Raw genomic sequence first — 18130 nt, forward strand, 5'->3', positions numbered from 1 at the left:
AATAGGATAGTTGAGAAAGAGGAAGGACAGAAATGAGAGCGATGAGAGCAAGGAAAGCGATATCTTGATTGAGGGAGCTATTATATGGTTAGCAAGAAACTTGGCTCTGGTGAAATTCCCAGGAATCCACAGGATGACCCCGCCTAAGACCCTAAGCTATAGAGGAGAGGGTGCCTGAACTGGCTGGCCTTGCCCTGTAGTCAGACTGATGATTATCTTAAATATCACTATTGAACCTTCATCCAACAACTGATGGGAACAGAGGCAGAGACCCAAATCAGAGCACTGAACTGAGCTGCCAAAATCCAGCTAAAAGTGGGAGGAAAGAGAATATGAGCAAAGAGGTCAAGACCATGATGGGTTCACCCACTGATACAGTCTACCTGACTAATGGGAGCTCACAAACTCTAGCTAGACTGAGAAGTAACAAGCATAGGACCAAACCAGCCCCTCTGATTGTGGTTGATAGTTACATGGTTGGGGAAGACTGGGGGGCAATGGCAGTGGTACCAGGATTTATCTTTACTGCATGTACTGGCTTTTAGGGAACCTGTTCTCTTTGAGTGGATACCTTGCTCAGCCTAGATATTGTAGGTAAGGCCTTGAACCTTCCCCAGAGCAATGTGCCTTATCCTCTCCAAGGATTGGATGAGGGTGTGGTGGGAGGTTATGTGGAGGGAATGGGAGGACAGAGGGAGTGGGAACTTGGATTTGTATGTAAATTTAAATAGATAGTTTTATTTTGTCGTTTATGGCATGGATATGCTCATGTCAGCAATGCAATTCATTCACATTCCAAAGTAGCATATCCACAGGATAACGGAGAATGAAGAGGAAGATAATTATATGCAGAGAAATGAGAAATGAGGGATGGGCACACAAAGATGTCCCACAGGAGACCAAAGCAAGAAATGGGAATCTGCTGCTTGGGAGATTTCTCCTACAAACACCACACAAAGAATTATGAAATTCCAGTCATATCACAGGTATTGTACCACATCTCCAGGCACTGAATATTCAGCAGAGAAATTACAACTCCTTTTAGAGTCTTTATCGTCAGCATTGTGATGTGATGTGGGATTCCCCTCTGTATGCTGTGAATGTCACTGGTTAATAAAGGAACTGCTCTATGCATATAGCAAAGCTATAGGGGAACAGAAGTAAGTGGGAAAAACCAAATGGAATGCTGGGAGAAAGAAGGGTTGAGTCTGAAAGATGCCATGTACCCCCGCAGGAGACAGATGCCCGAACTTTAGCTGGTAAGCTACAGCCACGTGGCCATACAGAGATTAATAGAAATGGGTTAAATTAATATATGAGTTAGACAATAAGAAGCTAGAGCTAATGGGCCATGCAGTGGTTTAATTAATACAGTTTCTGTGTGGTTATTTCGGGACTAAGCAGCTGGAAACCAACAAGCAGCTCCCTCCCCCCAACATTGATGAAGTGTAGGAAAAGGTAGCTAGGCTCTCAGGTTAGGACTCTCTGAAGGCATCATGGGCTCTCTCTGCTGTTGTAAGCATACAGCAGTAGAACCCCGAGACCTAACAGGATGACGATAGCCAGGATGAGCCGGAAGTAATTCTCTAATCTGCAATCTGATGTAGAAGATTCTGTGGAGAAAAAAGAATTTAAAAGATTATTTCAACAATATTAACTTATTTGTGGTTGTTTTTTCTCTAATAACCACTACATTTGGTCTTAGAATGAAATACGTCTCTACATAAGTTATAGAAAGACCACTTCTGCCAACTACACAGAACTGTATGGACAGTTAAGGAAGTGTTTGGTTGGATGAAGCAAGGACAAATTAGATTACAAAATTTAGCCACTTATTTCCTCCATTTGTTCCTTTTCTATTGTGTTTGACATTCTTTAGTTTTGATCCAATGTGTTTAACCAGAGCCATCTGTATGATCATGAATGCACAACTCTCCATGGAAGTAAAGTAGGCTCGCGAATAGTTACACAGCCATGCCAATGATGCCTCAATTTCCAGAAGCTGTCAGTGTGATTAGTTCATGAGGAGTGTCAGCAACTCTTTAGTCTTTCTCTTTAGTTGACGAGCTCAATATGAGGCAGCCTCAGTGGCAAGTGCAGTTTCACTGAGTTAGTAATGGAATGGGTATATCATGTCCACAAGGGGCAGTATATTCCCCTTCTTACCATCTTTCAGCTTACTTTCTTTTCCCACCAGCCTTATCACACATGACAAGAACATAAGAGCATGGGTTAAATACAAGTCAAATTTCAGGATATGCTTAAAGAAAAACAGCACTTTGCACAATAATAAATTAATAAAAAGTTTTATGTGCAGACAATGAACTATGGACAACTACATGAAACAGAGAGCAAGACAGGTGGTATTTCAGAGGAAAGAGCACATCAGCTGATTGTCCAGAGTCAGAGATCATCAGTGAAAGCATACATACAAGTAACATTATACAGAGTTAGTGCTTATGTTTAGGCATATATATAAACAAAATAAAAATTGGTGAAGATAGAGGACATGAATTTGAAAAAGGGCAGATGTAGGAGGGTTTGGAGGGAAGAAAGGTAATAAAGAATGTTGCAATTGTATTATAATCCAGAAAAAAATAAGTTTTGCCTGAACTTGTTGTGTGATAAATGGACATGAGAGGCAAGAAGAAAGTGGAGAGATAAGTAGTGACCATGATAGTTGGAGAAAGGTGATGTTGGCAGGATGGGGGAAAAGGGAAGTGATCTGAGGGGTGTTTTAAGAAAAGGAAATATGGGATGTGGTGAAGAACCATGTGGAAGCAATGCAAAAGAGAACCAATAAATAATATATGTAAGAGGACACATGAAATCTCCTGCAATCAGAAACTGAGGTCAAGATTGTGCTTGGATATTAGCCAACTAGGAGCTCTGTTGAGATGATACCAGACGTCTAAGCTGAATGATGTCAAATACTCCATTAGTTACACAACCTAGGCTCATGCAGGTGCTTTTGACCGTAGAAGTAAAATTAATGGCCCTCAGAAAATAATTTATTTGGGCAGACGTCTAATTATGTATATTGCTGTTTCTTTTTGATGCTGTAAGAAAGTGCTTGATTTATCTTAGACTTCTAGGTCACACTCTGTCATTGAGGGAGACTGCTCAGAAACACAAGCATGAACCTGAAGCTGAAACCATGTATGGATACTGTTTGCTGCCTCCCTAACACTGGGGTCTTCCTCAGCTAGTGTTAACAGAGGTATTGGCAGTCATATAGGAGACTGCTAAACTCATTCAAGGACACAAACAAAAAAATGCATGACAGGCAGGAACAGTAATGCCTACACCTTTAATCCTAGCACTTAGGAAGCAGAGGCACATGCTAAGTCTAGTCTACTTAAATAGTACAAGAACAGCCAATACAACACAGTGAGGTCATGTCTCTAAAAAAAAAATGTTGAATGACAGAGAAAGACAGAAGATCAAGCCTCAAAGAAAAAGAAATTAACAGGTGTACACATTCTGGATAAGAGAAGTCTAATGCTAGAAGCCCCTTAAATGGACACTGACTTGAGTCAGTATATTTTATAGAGCTCCTGGGTCCTCTCTTTGCCCCTCTATCCTGTTTAAATACCCACATATGCCTTCCTACCTTCTCTCTCCCAATACCTTTAGAGAATATGAAGCCACCCTGCCAGGGAGCCCTCCCTTATTTCCTTTTCTACCATTGTCCCTCTAACATTCATGGACATTCTGCCACCTCCTAATAAATGGATTGAGGTGTTTGTTCCCAACTGCCCAGACCCAAAATAATCACTCAGAAACTATAGTATTTAAATCAGTGCTTGGCCTATTAGCTCTAGCTTCTTATCAGCTAGCACTTACATTTTAATTTAACCCATTTCTATTAATCTGTATATCGCCACGTGGCTGTGGCTTACTGGCAAGGTTCCATCCGGCGTCTGTCTCTGGTGGGGCTACGTGGCTTCTTCTTACTCTGCCTTCTTTCTCCCAGCATTCAGTTTAGTTCTCCCCGCTCTGCTCTACTCTATCACAGGCCAAGGCAGATTCTTTATTCATTAACCAATAAAAGCAACACATATACAGAAGGACTTCCCACACCACTTAGGGCATTAGGCTGGGCTCTCACACATCAGCTAATTGTTTTAAAAACTACCACACAAACATACCTACAAGCCAATCTAATCTAGACAATTCCTTACTCAGGTATTTCCTCTCAGATGACTCGAGGCTATGTCAAGTTGCACCAGCTAACTAGTGCAAACAGCAGCCACTCCTCCCCCTGATGACTGTTTACACACAAGCTCACCACACACTTTCCCTTTCTTAGCTCTTCCTGGGACATTCATATCAGTGTTCTGTTGTTGTGTTTAGCTGCCTGACTTAGTGCAAGCAAGGTTATATACTTGAGCGAAGGAAGCATGCTATCAGTTTTAGTTTGGCTTAAATATTTTATCCTTGGAAATTCCATATGTATTTTTTTCAATGTGTTTTTGTTCTTTCATATTTCATTTCCCATTCTCATCCCATGCGCAGCTGCACCAAACACCTTCTTTATCCAACAAGTCCAACTCCATCTTTCATGTGTTATTTCTTTTTTCTGCCTCCTTGGGTCCACCCTTTCATCCTTTACCCATAGTTCTTTGGAAATGTCTCTGTGCCCCTAGTCTCCATACCTACAAGATGTCAACTCCATTGAAACTCTGAAACATCCAAAGAACTGGATGAGCTAATGATACAGAACTGAATGTTACCTGTCATGGAGGCTGGATCTGCCCTCTTCCTACATAACCTTACAAAGTCCTGATTCAAATTCCCTTTGTTCTCGTCTGCAAATGTCTTTATACCTTCTCCTCTAGGGTGATGGCTATTCATGTACAGCACTGTGCTCACAAAATATGATATAACACAAAGATTCAAGTCTTCCTGCATAAAGAAACTAGCATAGACCCTTTCAAATTCTCTATCACTATTAACTAGCAAGGGGTATATGTATTTCTCTGTGTGCAAGTGTATATACTACATTAGGGTACATGGCCAATAACTGTGTGGAATACAGTGTGGGAGGGAGAACTGTGGTTGGAATATAAAATGAATTTTTTTATTTATTAAACATTTCTGGCTTCTCCCCGCCACCGCCTCCCATTTCCCTCCCCTTCCCCCAATCAAGTCCCCTCCCTCTTCTTCCCAAAGAGCAATTAGGGTTCCCTGCTCTGTGGGAAGTCCAAGGACCACCCACCTCCATCCAGGTCTAGTAAGGTGAGCATCCAAACTGCCTAGGCTCCCACAAAGCCAGTATGTGCAGTAGGATCAAAAACCCATTGCCATTGTTCTTGAGTTCTCAGTAGTCCTCATTGTCCACTATGTTCAGCGAGTCCAGTTTTATCCCATGATTTTTTAAAAATTAATTTTAAAAAAGAAAAAACAAAGTTAACACTCAAAAACTGTCTCCTCCATTCTCCACTGGACTGAAGACTGTTCAGAGGTGGCAACATGGTGACAAATGGTGGTGGAACAGTAAGTGTAGTACTCGCTCCTTGTAGAGGGAGGACGCTTGTTTGTTCCCAGCTGCCCAGACCATGAAATAGTCACACAGAAACTATATAATTTGCAATACTGTTCAGCCAATAGCGTAAGCATATTTCTGGCTTACTCTTATATCTTAAATTAACCCATTTCTATTAATCTGTGTATTGCCATGAGGTCGTGGCCAACTGACAAAGTTTCAGTGGGCTCCAGCATAGCTGTTTGACCCCGGTGGAGGCTACATGGATTTTTGCAACTCCACCTTCCTTTATCTCAGCATTCAGTTTAGTTCCCCTCTCCCACTGCCTAGTTTTACTCTGCCCTATCATAGTCCAAGGCAGCTTCTTTATTCATTAACCAATAAAAGCAACACATATACAGAAGAATTTCCCACACCAGTTCCTCATCAAAGTAACTTCCTTATGCAAGAGATGAAAACCAAAAAAATTACATTACATATACCATAGCAAATACAACAAACCAAAAGGCAGAGTTGTGGAGCTCAGTCACAATAGATGCATCTACAAAACAACTCATGCATTGTGAAAGAGGGGGAGGAAAGATTGTAGGAGCGAATGAATCAGGGATTTTGTTGTGAGATTGTGTCTCCTACTAATGTCATAAGCAATATACATAAAGTTTCACCAACATGGCCACCTAAACATGAGCTGGACAAGGACAACAAGATAGACATGCCATAGTGGGTGGGAGAAAGCCCATGAGGCCTCGACTCTACATAAATGACTATAAAGAACCTGGAATGCTGAGAGTGAAGAAATAGACTTCCCCAGGGAAGAGAACACAAATATGGTTTTTCTATATCAAATTCAGCTCTAGAAACACATATATAATAACATTATACAAACTAAGCAGGTTATGCCAAAAATATGTTCATGTACATGCATATACACTGATGTATATATAATTAAAGTAAAAATAAGCCATGGATTTGAAAAAGAACAAGGAGAGGTACATGGGAGGGTTTAGGGAGAAGGAAAGGAGGGGAGAAAATCATGTATTATAATCAAAAAAGCAAAATAAAAAAATCATGATCTCTTGAGATCTAAAAAACTACCATCAGGCCGGGCGGTGGTGATGCACGCCTTTAATCCCAGCACTCGGGATGCAGAGGCAGGCGAATCTCTGTGAGTTCGAGGCCAGCCTGGTCTAGAAGAGCTAGTTCCAGGACAGGAACCAAAACCTACAGAGAAACCCTGTCTCGAAAATCAAAAAAAAAAAAACATTCTGAGAGATGATTCTCATTTTGAACAGATGAGGACGTCTATTCCCCAGATGAATATGTCCCCAAAATAATATAATCAACACATAATGCTCAGAGCCCATAACACAAATAGAGCAATTTCAGTCAGAAGAGCAGTGCAGAGTGCAGCATGTGGCACACAGGGGACATAAAGTGGAATTGATACATCCCACATGGGATCCTTTGAGACCTCCAGTCTAAGAACAGAGATAAGAAACAAGAACCAGACATACTTACGTGGAATTGAAAACTCAAGTGGATTACTAGGCAGTGACCACAAGTAGGAAGTTTGTTTGTGAGAGCCAAAGCATCTGTAGGTCCTTTTGTTCCCAGGGCTCATAGGGGAGATGAGGAATGTGCTGTGGTCCTGACGTGAGCAGCTCTGGGGAAAGGAGGCACTTCCACCTCTGCAGAGGATGAAGATGTCAAAGGAAAGATGTGTGTGACAGAGGAGAGTCATATTTCTTTCTGAGATTTCCTGAGGTCCTGAATCAGCAGTAAGGAATGGCTTCTCACTGTAAACACCTGGAAATGGAAAGATTCTATTAGCTGGTCTTTGTGACATGGTCGTTTAATCCTAGCACTCAGGAGGCAGAGGCAGGTAGATCTTTCTGAGTTTAAAAACAACCTGCTTGTCCCCAGCTAAGGCTCCTAGTAATAGTGGAAAGGGTGCCTGAACTGGCCATCTACTGTAATCAGATTGGTGACTACCCTAATTGTCATCAGAGAGCCTTCACCCAGTAACAGATGGAGGCACAAGCAGAGATCCACAGCCAAGCTCTGAACTGAGCTCTGGGAGTCCTCCTGAAGAAAGGGAGGAGTGATTGTGTGAACCATGGGGTCAGGGTCCTAATGGAGGAACCTATAGAGACAGTTGAACTGAGCTCATGGGAGCTCATGGACTCTGGAGCCTGAGTAGGACTGACCTAGGCCCTCTTCATGTGTGTGGTTTGATCCATTTGCAAGGCTCTTAGCAGTGAGATCAGGACCTGTTCCTAGCACTTAGCTGGCTTTTGAAACCTGTTCCATGCTGGATTACCTAGTCCAGCCTTAATGCAGAGGGAGGAGCTTGGTCCTACCTCAACTTGATGTGCCATGCATACTTTGTTCAAGAACATGGGAGGCCTGTCCCTTTCTGAATAGAGATGGGGGAGTGGATTGAGGGGTGCATAAAGGGGAGCCTGTGGAGGGAAAAGGATGAGAGGAGGGAGGGAAAACTGTGGTTGGTATTTAAAAGAAACAAAAAAACTGTTAAATAATAAAAATAATTTTAAAAAAAGAATGAGGGACCAGGCTCTATAAATAAATAAATAAAAACAATCTGCTCAATATTGAGGTTTCAAGGAGAGTCAGAATTACATGATGAGACCCTATGTCAAAAAATTTATAAAAAAGACTCTTGTCTTAGTTACGGCTTCTATTGCTGCTATGAAACAACATGACCAGAAAGTAAGTTGGGGAGGGAAGGTTTTATTTGGCTTACACTCCAGCATTGCTGTTCATCACTGAAGGAAGTGATGAGAGGAACTCAAACAGGGCAGGAGGCTAGGGGCAGGAGTTGATACAGAGGTCATGAAGGGGTGCTTCTTACTGACTTGTTTCCATGTCTTGCTCAGCCTGCTTTCTTACAAAACTCAGGGCTACCAGCCCAGGGATGGCACAACCCATGACGGGCTGGGCTCTCCCCTGTTGATTACTACTTGAGAAAATGCCATAGAACTTGTTCTTATGGAGGCATTACCTCAGTGAGTCTCCTTCCTCTCTGATGACTTTAGCTTCTGTAAAGTTGATACAAAACTAGCCAGTACAATGCTGTTGTTTTAAACATGATGAAATATAAGCCTACAGTTCAGAGTCTGACCAGAGAGAAGAAAAGATGAAGACAAAACGGAACTCGTCCAATGTTAATCAACAAGGATCACAAAATGTGTTTGGATTATTTTCCATAAACCAGGACCATAGAGAGGCTCTATGTATGTGCAAAAGGCTGCTGTCAGTTCCCCTGAACTCCATCCTTTAGGGGCTATAGTCACCATTCTGACGGAAGCCTAGAACATGGTCAGCAAAGAGGGAGGGTCACAAACCAAAACAGAGGGTCTAGGGTCGAATCTTGATTGGTTGAGTTCTTGCCTAATATATACACAGTGCCTGGTGTTCTGTGACCATCACCACATGAATGGTGTCATTGTCAATGTCTCTAATGACAGTACTAGGAGAGTAGCGGCAAAGGGACCAGAAGATCAAGATGATGTTTGGACTCACAGCAAGTAAGGCCAGTATGTAAGAATCTGTTTTAAAAAAAATTATTAGGAAAAATGGAAATTGAAAAGGAAAGGATGAAAAGAGGAGAGGAGAAAAGAGAGAAGAGGAAAGGAGAGGAGAGGAGGAAAGGAGGAGAGAAACAGCGAGGAGAAGAGAGGGAAAAGGAAGGGAAGGGAAGGGAAGGGAAGGGAAGGGAAGGGAAGGAAAGGGAAGGAAGAGATCATTATATGGAGCAGAGATATAGACAAGGCAGGGCTCATGATTGAGCATACATGGTTCAGTGAGGTAGGCTTCCAGGACTAAGTCTGAAGATGTGTCCTTGGGCAGTTACTCACCTGTCATCACCAGCTCCAGATTTTTACTATTTCGTGACCATTGACTTCCATTAAAGTATGCACAGAAGTAAACCCCAGCATTACTCTGTGTTATATTCTTCAGACTGAATTCAAACACCTCCGGGGCTCCCTGTGGGGTACCATCATACCACACAGTACTGGGTGCAAGACGGGCTAGACGCACAGTGGTCACTCCTGGAAGGGTCCTGCAGAAGATGGTCACATCACTACCTTTGGAAACCACAGCTCCTGGAACTGCCCAGATGGAAGGCTGAGGTGGTGGCCCTGGAGAGACGCAGGAAAAAGCACCAGTCAACTGATGTCAGGAAATCCAGCTTCCCAAGGAGCTATAGAGTGGCTCCCACAAGAACTACTAATCAAGAAAATGCCCCACAGACATGCTCACACACCAGTACAGTATAAGCAGTTCCTCAGTTGATGTTCCTTCTTTCCAGATGTCTCTAGCTTACGTCATGTTGAAAGAAAACTAACCAGCACACCTCCAAAGTGAAGTCTCATTATTTTCAGAATTGAGTATCTTGTATATTTCAGAAGGCCTAATTATCTTTTCTGTTCCCAAACAATGGAAGAGTAGCTCTTATAACTTAGTGCTATCAGGGGCTTTTCTCCTTGTCTTCTTCAAGCTCAGTAATGAACCCTGTGGGTTGTCATTCTAATCACCAAACCTTCCCACTTTCCTGGGTAATGTAAAATCCCATTAAATCACTGACCTGTGTCTTACTTTGTTTCTTGCCTCCATGGAAAACCCAGCCTCTACACCGAACTCCAATATCACATGAAGCCTGGGAGCCTCTGAAAATACATGAATTCTTGGATCCATGTTTACCACCCCAACTCTCAGAAGTAGTTGACTCACAAACCCCATTCAAGTGCTCCATAATAGGACCTTCTGAAAGAGGCAGAGCTATCTGTGCCACCAGCATGAACCAGAAAGCTCTTTCTTAAAGGAACCATGCAGCTTTTCCTGCTAATGTTGAGTCAAGAAGCCTTCTCTTAAAGGTGCCATACCTCTGCTCGCCACCAACAGCCTATCTAAAAACATACAGTTGCCAACAAGCTCCAATTGACTCCCACTTTTGTGTCTAGAAGCCTTTTTTTATTATTCAAGTTTTCTTAGGCTCTGTTTTGATATTCTTGCCAAAAGTTTGGGTGCCATTTGTAAACTGAGACTGCATTTTCATTTTCTGGCTGCCCAGACCAAATAATCACACAGAAACTATATTAATTACAATATTGTTTGGCCAATGGTTCAGCCATATTACTAGCTAGTGCTTATGTCTTAAATTAACCCATTTATATTGACCTATATATCACCATGAGGCTGTGGCTTACAGGTAAGGTACCAGCATTTTCTCCTTCAGTAGCTACATTGTATCTGCCTGATTCCATCTTCTTTCCTTCTCTATCTCTGCTTGGATTTTCCAACTTTATATATTCCACCCTGCTGTATTGAGAAATAACCAGGGTAGCTAGAAGATAAAACAATTATATTTTCATTCATTTTAAGGGGGAAACTCACAAAAACAAGAACAAGAAGTCCAAGCTAAGCTGTACCACAAGGGAACCACATAGAGAGCGCACCTGGGCCTGTACCGTTTTTACTCATGGTCCCAGCAAGCCATAACCTAAGTAGGTCTCAAATCTTAAAGATAATTGGTTAACCAAGCTTTCCCAACACCCTGTCATAGGCCAAAGCAGCTTCTCAATTAACCAATGGCAATAAAACATATTCACAACATACAGAGGAGAATCCCACATCAGAACTCCATCTGTGCCATACACATATTAGACAGCATTCACTTCAGCTCTGTCTTGTGGATGAGGCATCTTCCCAAGGGCAAAACTCAGTATGAAAGTCAGACACAACCTCGGAGAGAGGCGGAAAAGAAAAAATTCAAAATCAAATGTCTGCACCTTCAGGAGGAAACACGTGTGTGCAGATGTCCCTTCCTCTGTGCCATTTGTTCCAATATCCTTCCAAGACACACATCTTTCAGGCTTTACTGGAGCACAGTTGAGAATCCCCAACCCAAAGATGGCTCCAATAGTAAGGATTGATCATTAAGTAACTGTGCCTGTGGCCTATCAGAGGCCTTGAGAACCAGCCTCAGTACCCCCTCAGGGCTCAGACTGATGTCTAATGCAGACAAGGATCTGAGGGTAAAAAATTAACTCAACTACATTACCTCTGCGTGTTCATTATTTGTCATGCAAGGGGAGAAAGTAAAGTGAAAGGGCATGGAGAAGAAGGAAAAGAAGAAGGAGATAAAGGAGGAGGAGGAGATAGAGGAGGAGGAGAAGCAGAGTAAGGGGAAGAAGTAGTGAAGAAAAAAGAAGAAAGAGAAGAATAAAAGCTGTTCTCTACTAGGTTTCTAGTTTTTACAGACATAGTTGAAAAATTCTATAGGCAAGGACAATGATAATATGCATATCAAAATCATTAAAAAGGGCAGGTAGAAACTGACAAAGCAGTACTCCGAAACAGGTAACACCACCCAGGAAAAAGCCAGCACTCAAGAGGAAGTACCTGACATCCCAAACCATTAGATAAAGTTACTAAACAACCATGAATCCTGGCTTCACCCATTATCCTTGTCTAATCTCTTGTGTGATAACTAGCTTTGGAGACACCCAGATTTGTTGGTTAGCAAAGGTGGGGCATGCTGCCTTCTTGCTCAGTGCCTGTCTTCTATGGAAATTTGTACATGGTTTGTTAGTAGGTAACTTCATGGGATATAAATTTGATTCCTAGAACAAAGAGTGAATGCCACCCCTCCAAGGCCTCCGGTGTGGGGGAATGGAGCAAGGTCATTCCACTGCCCCTGCAGAGGTTACACTGCCGATGTGTTCTAGGAATGAATCCCATTTTGAAGGGAAGAATCATGGGTTTACAGGGTTTGCACAGATATGCCAGCAACTTTTCCAAAAGACAAGTGTTCCCACAGCTCTGCAAAATGGGTTATTCCATGTGGACGTGTACATATACACTTCCTGTGGATCTGCCTATTTGTCTGTCAGCTGTGCATTCACTGTAGAGTCTTGTGGGCTCCAACAGTGGCTGCCAATGAAAATCCCTCTTCTGGATCTGCAAAAGATGCTTCAAGCTCCTCCCATGCTACTCTGAGCCAAACTCAGTTTCCCATGGCTAAAATAGAGAACAGACTCACCATGCTGTGCCCAGATCTTCTGAACCATTAAAAACACTGCAAATAGAGCAAAAGACCTTATAAGACAAGTCTGTCCTGGTATACAATGATCCCAACCCCAGAGCTCAGCTCAAAATTCCAAGGCCAATGGACAGGTTGAGGCCAGGGAAGACTCCTCTGCAGCCACCAGGCCAAGTCTTCATAGAAAAAGTTCTATAAGAGGAGCCAAGGTTATAAATCTGAGATTCTGTACCCATTACCACTTTGGCTAAAAAGAATGACCCTTGTCACCCTTACCAAGTCCAAGAAGAGCAGCTCCAAGGACCATGGCAGTGTCTCATGCCCGATCTCCACAGAAACAGAACACAGAACTGGTGACATAGTTCACACTGTGGGACACACCCATGGGACAGAGCAGGCTAAAGGCCAGGATGATGATAGCCAATGCAAAAGAGGAAGAGGATGTTCTTGCACAAGACCTGTCCCTGGCATCCTTCTACCCACAGCTCTAGGCTGGGAAACTGTTGCTCTATGCACTTACTATTCTGGCTTTAAATTCTCAAAGACAGAATTTAAAGGGCTAGAGGCAATGCTGTTCTCTGGTATCCCCAAATGTGATGTAGGAGACTTATGGCCAATGCTTCAGAGAAAACGGTGAGTTGCAGCCAGAAATCATTGAGAACAAATTCATAATCTACAGAACAGTTAGACTCTTCTTGATGGAACACTAAATCTAACAACCTAGATGGGAGGGGATGCCAGTGAAAATGCTGGGGACTAATGCTTCTATAGTATGTGGATGCTCTCAGTAAATTCCCCTAATTATCAAACTGCGTAACCAAGAACCTACAAATGACCGACAATACAAAAAATTATTTAAAAGCAGGTTATAGAATAAACAGAGTTCTCAGAAGAAGAAATCCAAGTGGCTAACATCATTGGTTGCTTTCTTATTCTTTGGCTTTTTGGGGGCTCACCACCCAGCTTCCAAATACATTGCAAGGAGGTTTATTCTTTTTTTGAATGAATACCCAGTCTTATCTTGGCTTGTTTCTATCCAGCTCTTCTTTTTTATTATTTCATTTAAATAGCTTTTTTATTTATTTTATATACCAACCAGTTTCCCCTCCCTCCATTCTTCCCAGTGTCTCCCACTTCCTATCTACCTCCTCCCCTTCCAAGCCTCCCCTGTCTTCATTCAGAATGGGGCAGGCCTCCCATGGGCTTGAACAAAGCATGGAATGTCAAGTTGAGGCAGGACCAAGATCCTCCTCAACTTTTGGTCCCTGCCCTAGCCATGCCCACTCCCATAACCTCTGACCTGCCCATCGCCATCTTGGGACCCTTCCTCTTTCTGCTTCCTTGGCGTGATCACGTGTTTTCTCTGTCTCTCTCTTCTTTTATCTCTTTTCTCTTCTTTTATCTCTTTTCTCTGTCTTTCTTTCTCCCTCTTCCTTAATAAATACTTATGGCTATTTCCTGTGTTTATGTGTCTGTTACCTGCCGCCACCGTGGGCGCGGCCTGTGCCCTCCTGTAGCTGCTTTCTCATGGCGGGCTCCACCAACCCGCCCGGGGATCATTTTTAAGAATAACACTCCCCTTATGTCATGGTGGGGCCAGACAATCCAGCATGGAAAAAGGGTTCCCAAAAGCCAGCTAAGTGCTAGGGACAAGTCCTGGTCTCACTCCTAAGAGCTTTACAAACAGACCAAACTACACAACTGTCACACACATGCAGAGAGCTTACATCAGTCCCATGCAAGCTTCCTAACTGTTGATCCAGAGTCCATGAGCTCCCATGAACTCAGGTCCACTGTTTCTGTGGGTTCCCCTGTCATGACACCCCTGGTTCATACAATCACTCCTCCCTTCAGCAAGATTCCCTGAGCTCAATCCAATGCTTGACTGTAGATCTCTGCATCTGCTTCCATCAGTAACTGGATAGAGTATCTCTGATGACAGTGTAGGGAGTTTACCAATCTAATTACAGGAAATGGCCAGTTAAGGCACCCTCTCCACTATTTAGCTAGTTTTTCTTAACTTACATTATCCTGTCTGTCTTTTGCCTCTGGGCTTTTACCTTTCTTTATTTTGGTATACCTTGTCTTTCCTTCTTCCACGTATAGCTGGATGTCTGGCCCCTTCTTTCTTACTCTTCAATTTTCCTTTCTCTCTTATTCTCCCTCTATTTATTCTCTGTCTGCCAGCCCCATGTATCCTTTCCCCTGCCTTGCTATTGGCTATTTAGCTCTTTATTAGCCCCATCAAGTGTTTTAGACAAGCAAAGTAAGACAATTTCAGTGAGTTAAACAAATGCAGCATAAAAGAATGCAACACATCTTGCATCATTAAACGAATGTTTATAGCATAAACAAAAGTAACACAACTTAAAATAATATTCTATTATAGGATAAAAATATGTTCAACTTTAGGTATCACAGAAATTAAAATTAAAATTACTTTGGAATTTCATCTGACTCTAGTCATAATGACTGATTGAGAAAACAAAACAATTCCCTGGAAACACATTGGGAATAACAGAACAAGGTGACAGCCCCCAACTCTAGCAGACAGTGCCAAGTTAACCCACAGGCCATACCTGCCAGAAAAATCAGTTAGGCTGCCAGTGCATATTCAATTCTCTCTCTATTCCCCATTTCCAGTCTCTCAGTCTCATCCCCAGCATTACAACAAAACACACTTGGCAGCCCCCTTCACATCTGTCATGGATCCCACAAATCTTGTCCCTTTTAACCATCCTCCTATCATTCGTTGCTTTTTCCCAGACCCCAACTTAAAATATGCCACCTTCTACTAACCCAAATGTCTCCAAGTGCAACAAGTAGTTTGGAGACATACCCACACCTATCCCACTACCACTGAGATTCTACCCCCACCCAAGTTTTACCCAAGCCCAGTCTCCCTTCCCTCTCTGACCTATGGGATCACAAAGACTGTCCACCAGTCCTGAAGAGGCCAATCTGGATGCCAAGATTCTGGAGTAATGATACTCATGTCCAAACCTGTGACTAGTAGTCCCTCAATTACATTGTCATTTATGAGCACTCTTAGCATTGGTCTTTGATCATTTATAGAAGTCTGTCAAAATATACATTTTCTATTTCCTACTGGAGTTTTTGATTCATCCTCCATGTATATTCCATCATCCAGAACATCATGGTTTTTTGCCGTAGGTACTAGATTGTTTAATTTTCCTCATGAGACGTGTTCTCCGTAGTGATGAGGAATGACTGGACCTTGTTTGACATGGGGGCCTGTGAGAGGCCAGCCAAGGAGTTTCCAATGGTATTGGGTTGCCTTGTCTGTCTTTTGTCAATCTGCATTCATTGATCCAATGTCGACCTTTGCCACACCTCCTACATATACCAGAAGGTTGAGACCTCAACTGCCTATCCTTGCCATTCCTAGAGAAGACCTTATTGCTAAAAATTCTATGTCTACAGTCCTTTCTCAGATGTCCTATTCTACCACAATTGAGACATTTGGCATTTTGTTGTCTCCACATACCACTGGAAATCATTTCTCCTACCCAAGCCTCAGTACTATAGTCAAATGTCTCAGATTCATTGTATGCAAAACCATTTATCTATTGGTGCTGGTCTGACCTTTAAAGGCCCAAGGATCTTTATGCATTCTAAGCTGTCATTTTCAAAGACCAAAAATTCAATAAGCATCTGGGCCTGTTACCTCTACTAGTTCAGCCCTAGTTAATCTTTGTAAAAAGTCACAAAAGGGTTGTCTCTGGCCCTGCTTAACCCTAATATATGATCCAATTTTCTTTCCTGGTTCCTGAATCCTGTTCCAATCATTTAAAGTTGCTGTGCTATATAGGGACAAGGAGCATTTGTCATGGAGAGACTGGTCGTGAAGATCAGAGTAATGACCCTCACCAAGAATTTGATATTGGAAAGTCTCAAATCCTTTTGCTTTCCCCTATTGTGTTGTAGAGAACACGGGTCCCTTTGTTCTATCCCACCCTGCTAGCTTATACCCAAAATAATCACACAGAAACTGTATTCATTTAAACACTGCCTGGCCCATTAGTTCTAGCCTCTTATTGGCTAACTATGACATCTTGATTCAACCCATTTCTAATAATCTATATGTCACCATTAAATCCTGGCTTACCAGGAAAGATTCAGCATGTCTGACCTGGCAGCTCCGTGGCAGCTCTCTCTCTCTCTCTCTCTCTCTCTCTCTCTCTCTCTCTCTCTCGCTCTTTCTTCCTTCCAGAATTCAGTTCTGTCTCCCCGCCTACCTAAGTGCTGCCCTATCAAAAGGCCAAGGCAGTTTCTTTATTCAACCAATGAAAACAACACATAGACAGAAGAACCTCCTACACCATTTTTCCTTTTTCTGTTTAAACAAAAAGGAAGACTTTAACTTTAATATGATAAAATTACTTAAAACAGTTATCAAGCACAAATTACAGTTACAATATTTGTATCTACTTTATCTTTGATCATAACTAAGGAAACCTATATCTATAAATTCTTCAACTCCATCGAAGACTCCAGAAGGATATAATATTACCTAAGTAAACAGGAAGTGCATTATAAACAACTTCCAAAACTCTAGAAATGACAGAGACATCTCACTTCCTGGACAGTCACCCAAAGGTTTTCTGTACCATTGGGGCATCCATCTTCAGCCTACAAGCCCATAGTATCCAGCAGACATTTCCATGAAGCAGGAAATTTTAAAGACAGATCAGTCACTTTTTTCTGTGTCCTGCAGAATGTCTTACTGACTCTTTCATGAAGCAGGAACCCCGAAGGACCAGCTCACCTTTAGGCAAGTTCAGCAGTCATTTCTCTGTGAGTAGTGCACGTCCAGTTTATGAATCAGTCCAGACAAGAGCAGTTTCTTCCCCAAATGGCTATCAAACTCCATAAGGAGCCTCTTCGATACCCATCTTCCTCTTGAAGTAGCTGGTGCTGCCAGGAGCAGACGTGTCTCATTGTCATGAAAAACCCTAAGTTATTAAAACATTTTAAATGTCATATTCTGTAGTCTTTGAAAGATATGAAGAATGCCTATCTAACTGAGATATATCTCTATATGTCTAGAAAATCTAACTAACATGACTATAAGCTTGACTATTATAGATGATTATCTATTAACCTATATTTTTACCTAATTATACATTACATTTTTAAATGAGCTACATAATCACAATACCTTAATAAAGATCAGAAATACATATACATATAACAAAATTGACCTTAAATTTATGGCAATAAAGAAAAATCCATATCAGTGCAAATTATTTATATCTATATCATATCTCCCTTTAAATGTAAAAGGACATTTATAAACAATTATTGGGAATATGGGCACTGTATTTTTTTCTCTCCAAACTGCTTCATGCTGTATGGGGGTACTGGTAATTAGGTCTTTCATGGTGTATCCTGTATGCTAGGCTCATCTCAGTTGGCAGTTGAGCAAAGTAAGTTTTCTATGGTGTTTAGGGTAACCTTTCAGAGGGGCATAGTTTATCATACCATATCGGTCTAGAAGGAATCCATGGGGTCTCATCCTCTGTGAAAACAAAAGAAGAACCTCTTTTCCAAAG

At 42.0% G+C, this 18130-nt stretch overlaps 1 protein-coding gene across 2 annotated transcripts in view; it reads right to left on the reverse strand.

Moving 5' to 3' along the window:
- Window positions 1-750: 750 nt before the first annotated feature.
- The window catches only part of LOC126495692 (leukocyte immunoglobulin-like receptor subfamily A member 3), a 32094-nt gene continuing 14714 nt past the window's right edge, over window positions 751-18130 (reverse strand). The window contains exons 1-5 of one of the 2 annotated variants that reach the window (XM_050133292.1): window positions 12831-12921; window positions 12555-12590; window positions 9367-9651; window positions 7007-7294; window positions 751-1613 (exon numbers count right to left, since the gene is read on the reverse strand). In XM_050133292.1, coding sequence (XP_049989249.1) covers window positions 1495-1613; window positions 7007-7294; window positions 9367-9651; window positions 12555-12590; window positions 12831-12861 — 759 coding nt within the window. In that variant the 5' untranslated portion in view covers window positions 12862-12921 and the 3' untranslated portion in view covers window positions 751-1494. Of the gene's footprint in view, window positions 1614-7006; window positions 7295-9366; window positions 9652-12554; window positions 12591-12830; window positions 12922-18130 lie in introns of those variants that run through there. The other variant, XM_050133291.1, reaches the window with a different exon arrangement.

The sequence above is a fragment of the Alexandromys fortis genome, unplaced genomic scaffold, assembly GCF_014885135.2.
Source record: "Alexandromys fortis isolate MF-2015 unplaced genomic scaffold, M_Fortis_MF-2015_v1.1 scaffold_560, whole genome shotgun sequence".
Classification (NCBI taxonomy): domain Eukaryota; kingdom Metazoa; phylum Chordata; class Mammalia; order Rodentia; family Cricetidae; genus Alexandromys; species Alexandromys fortis.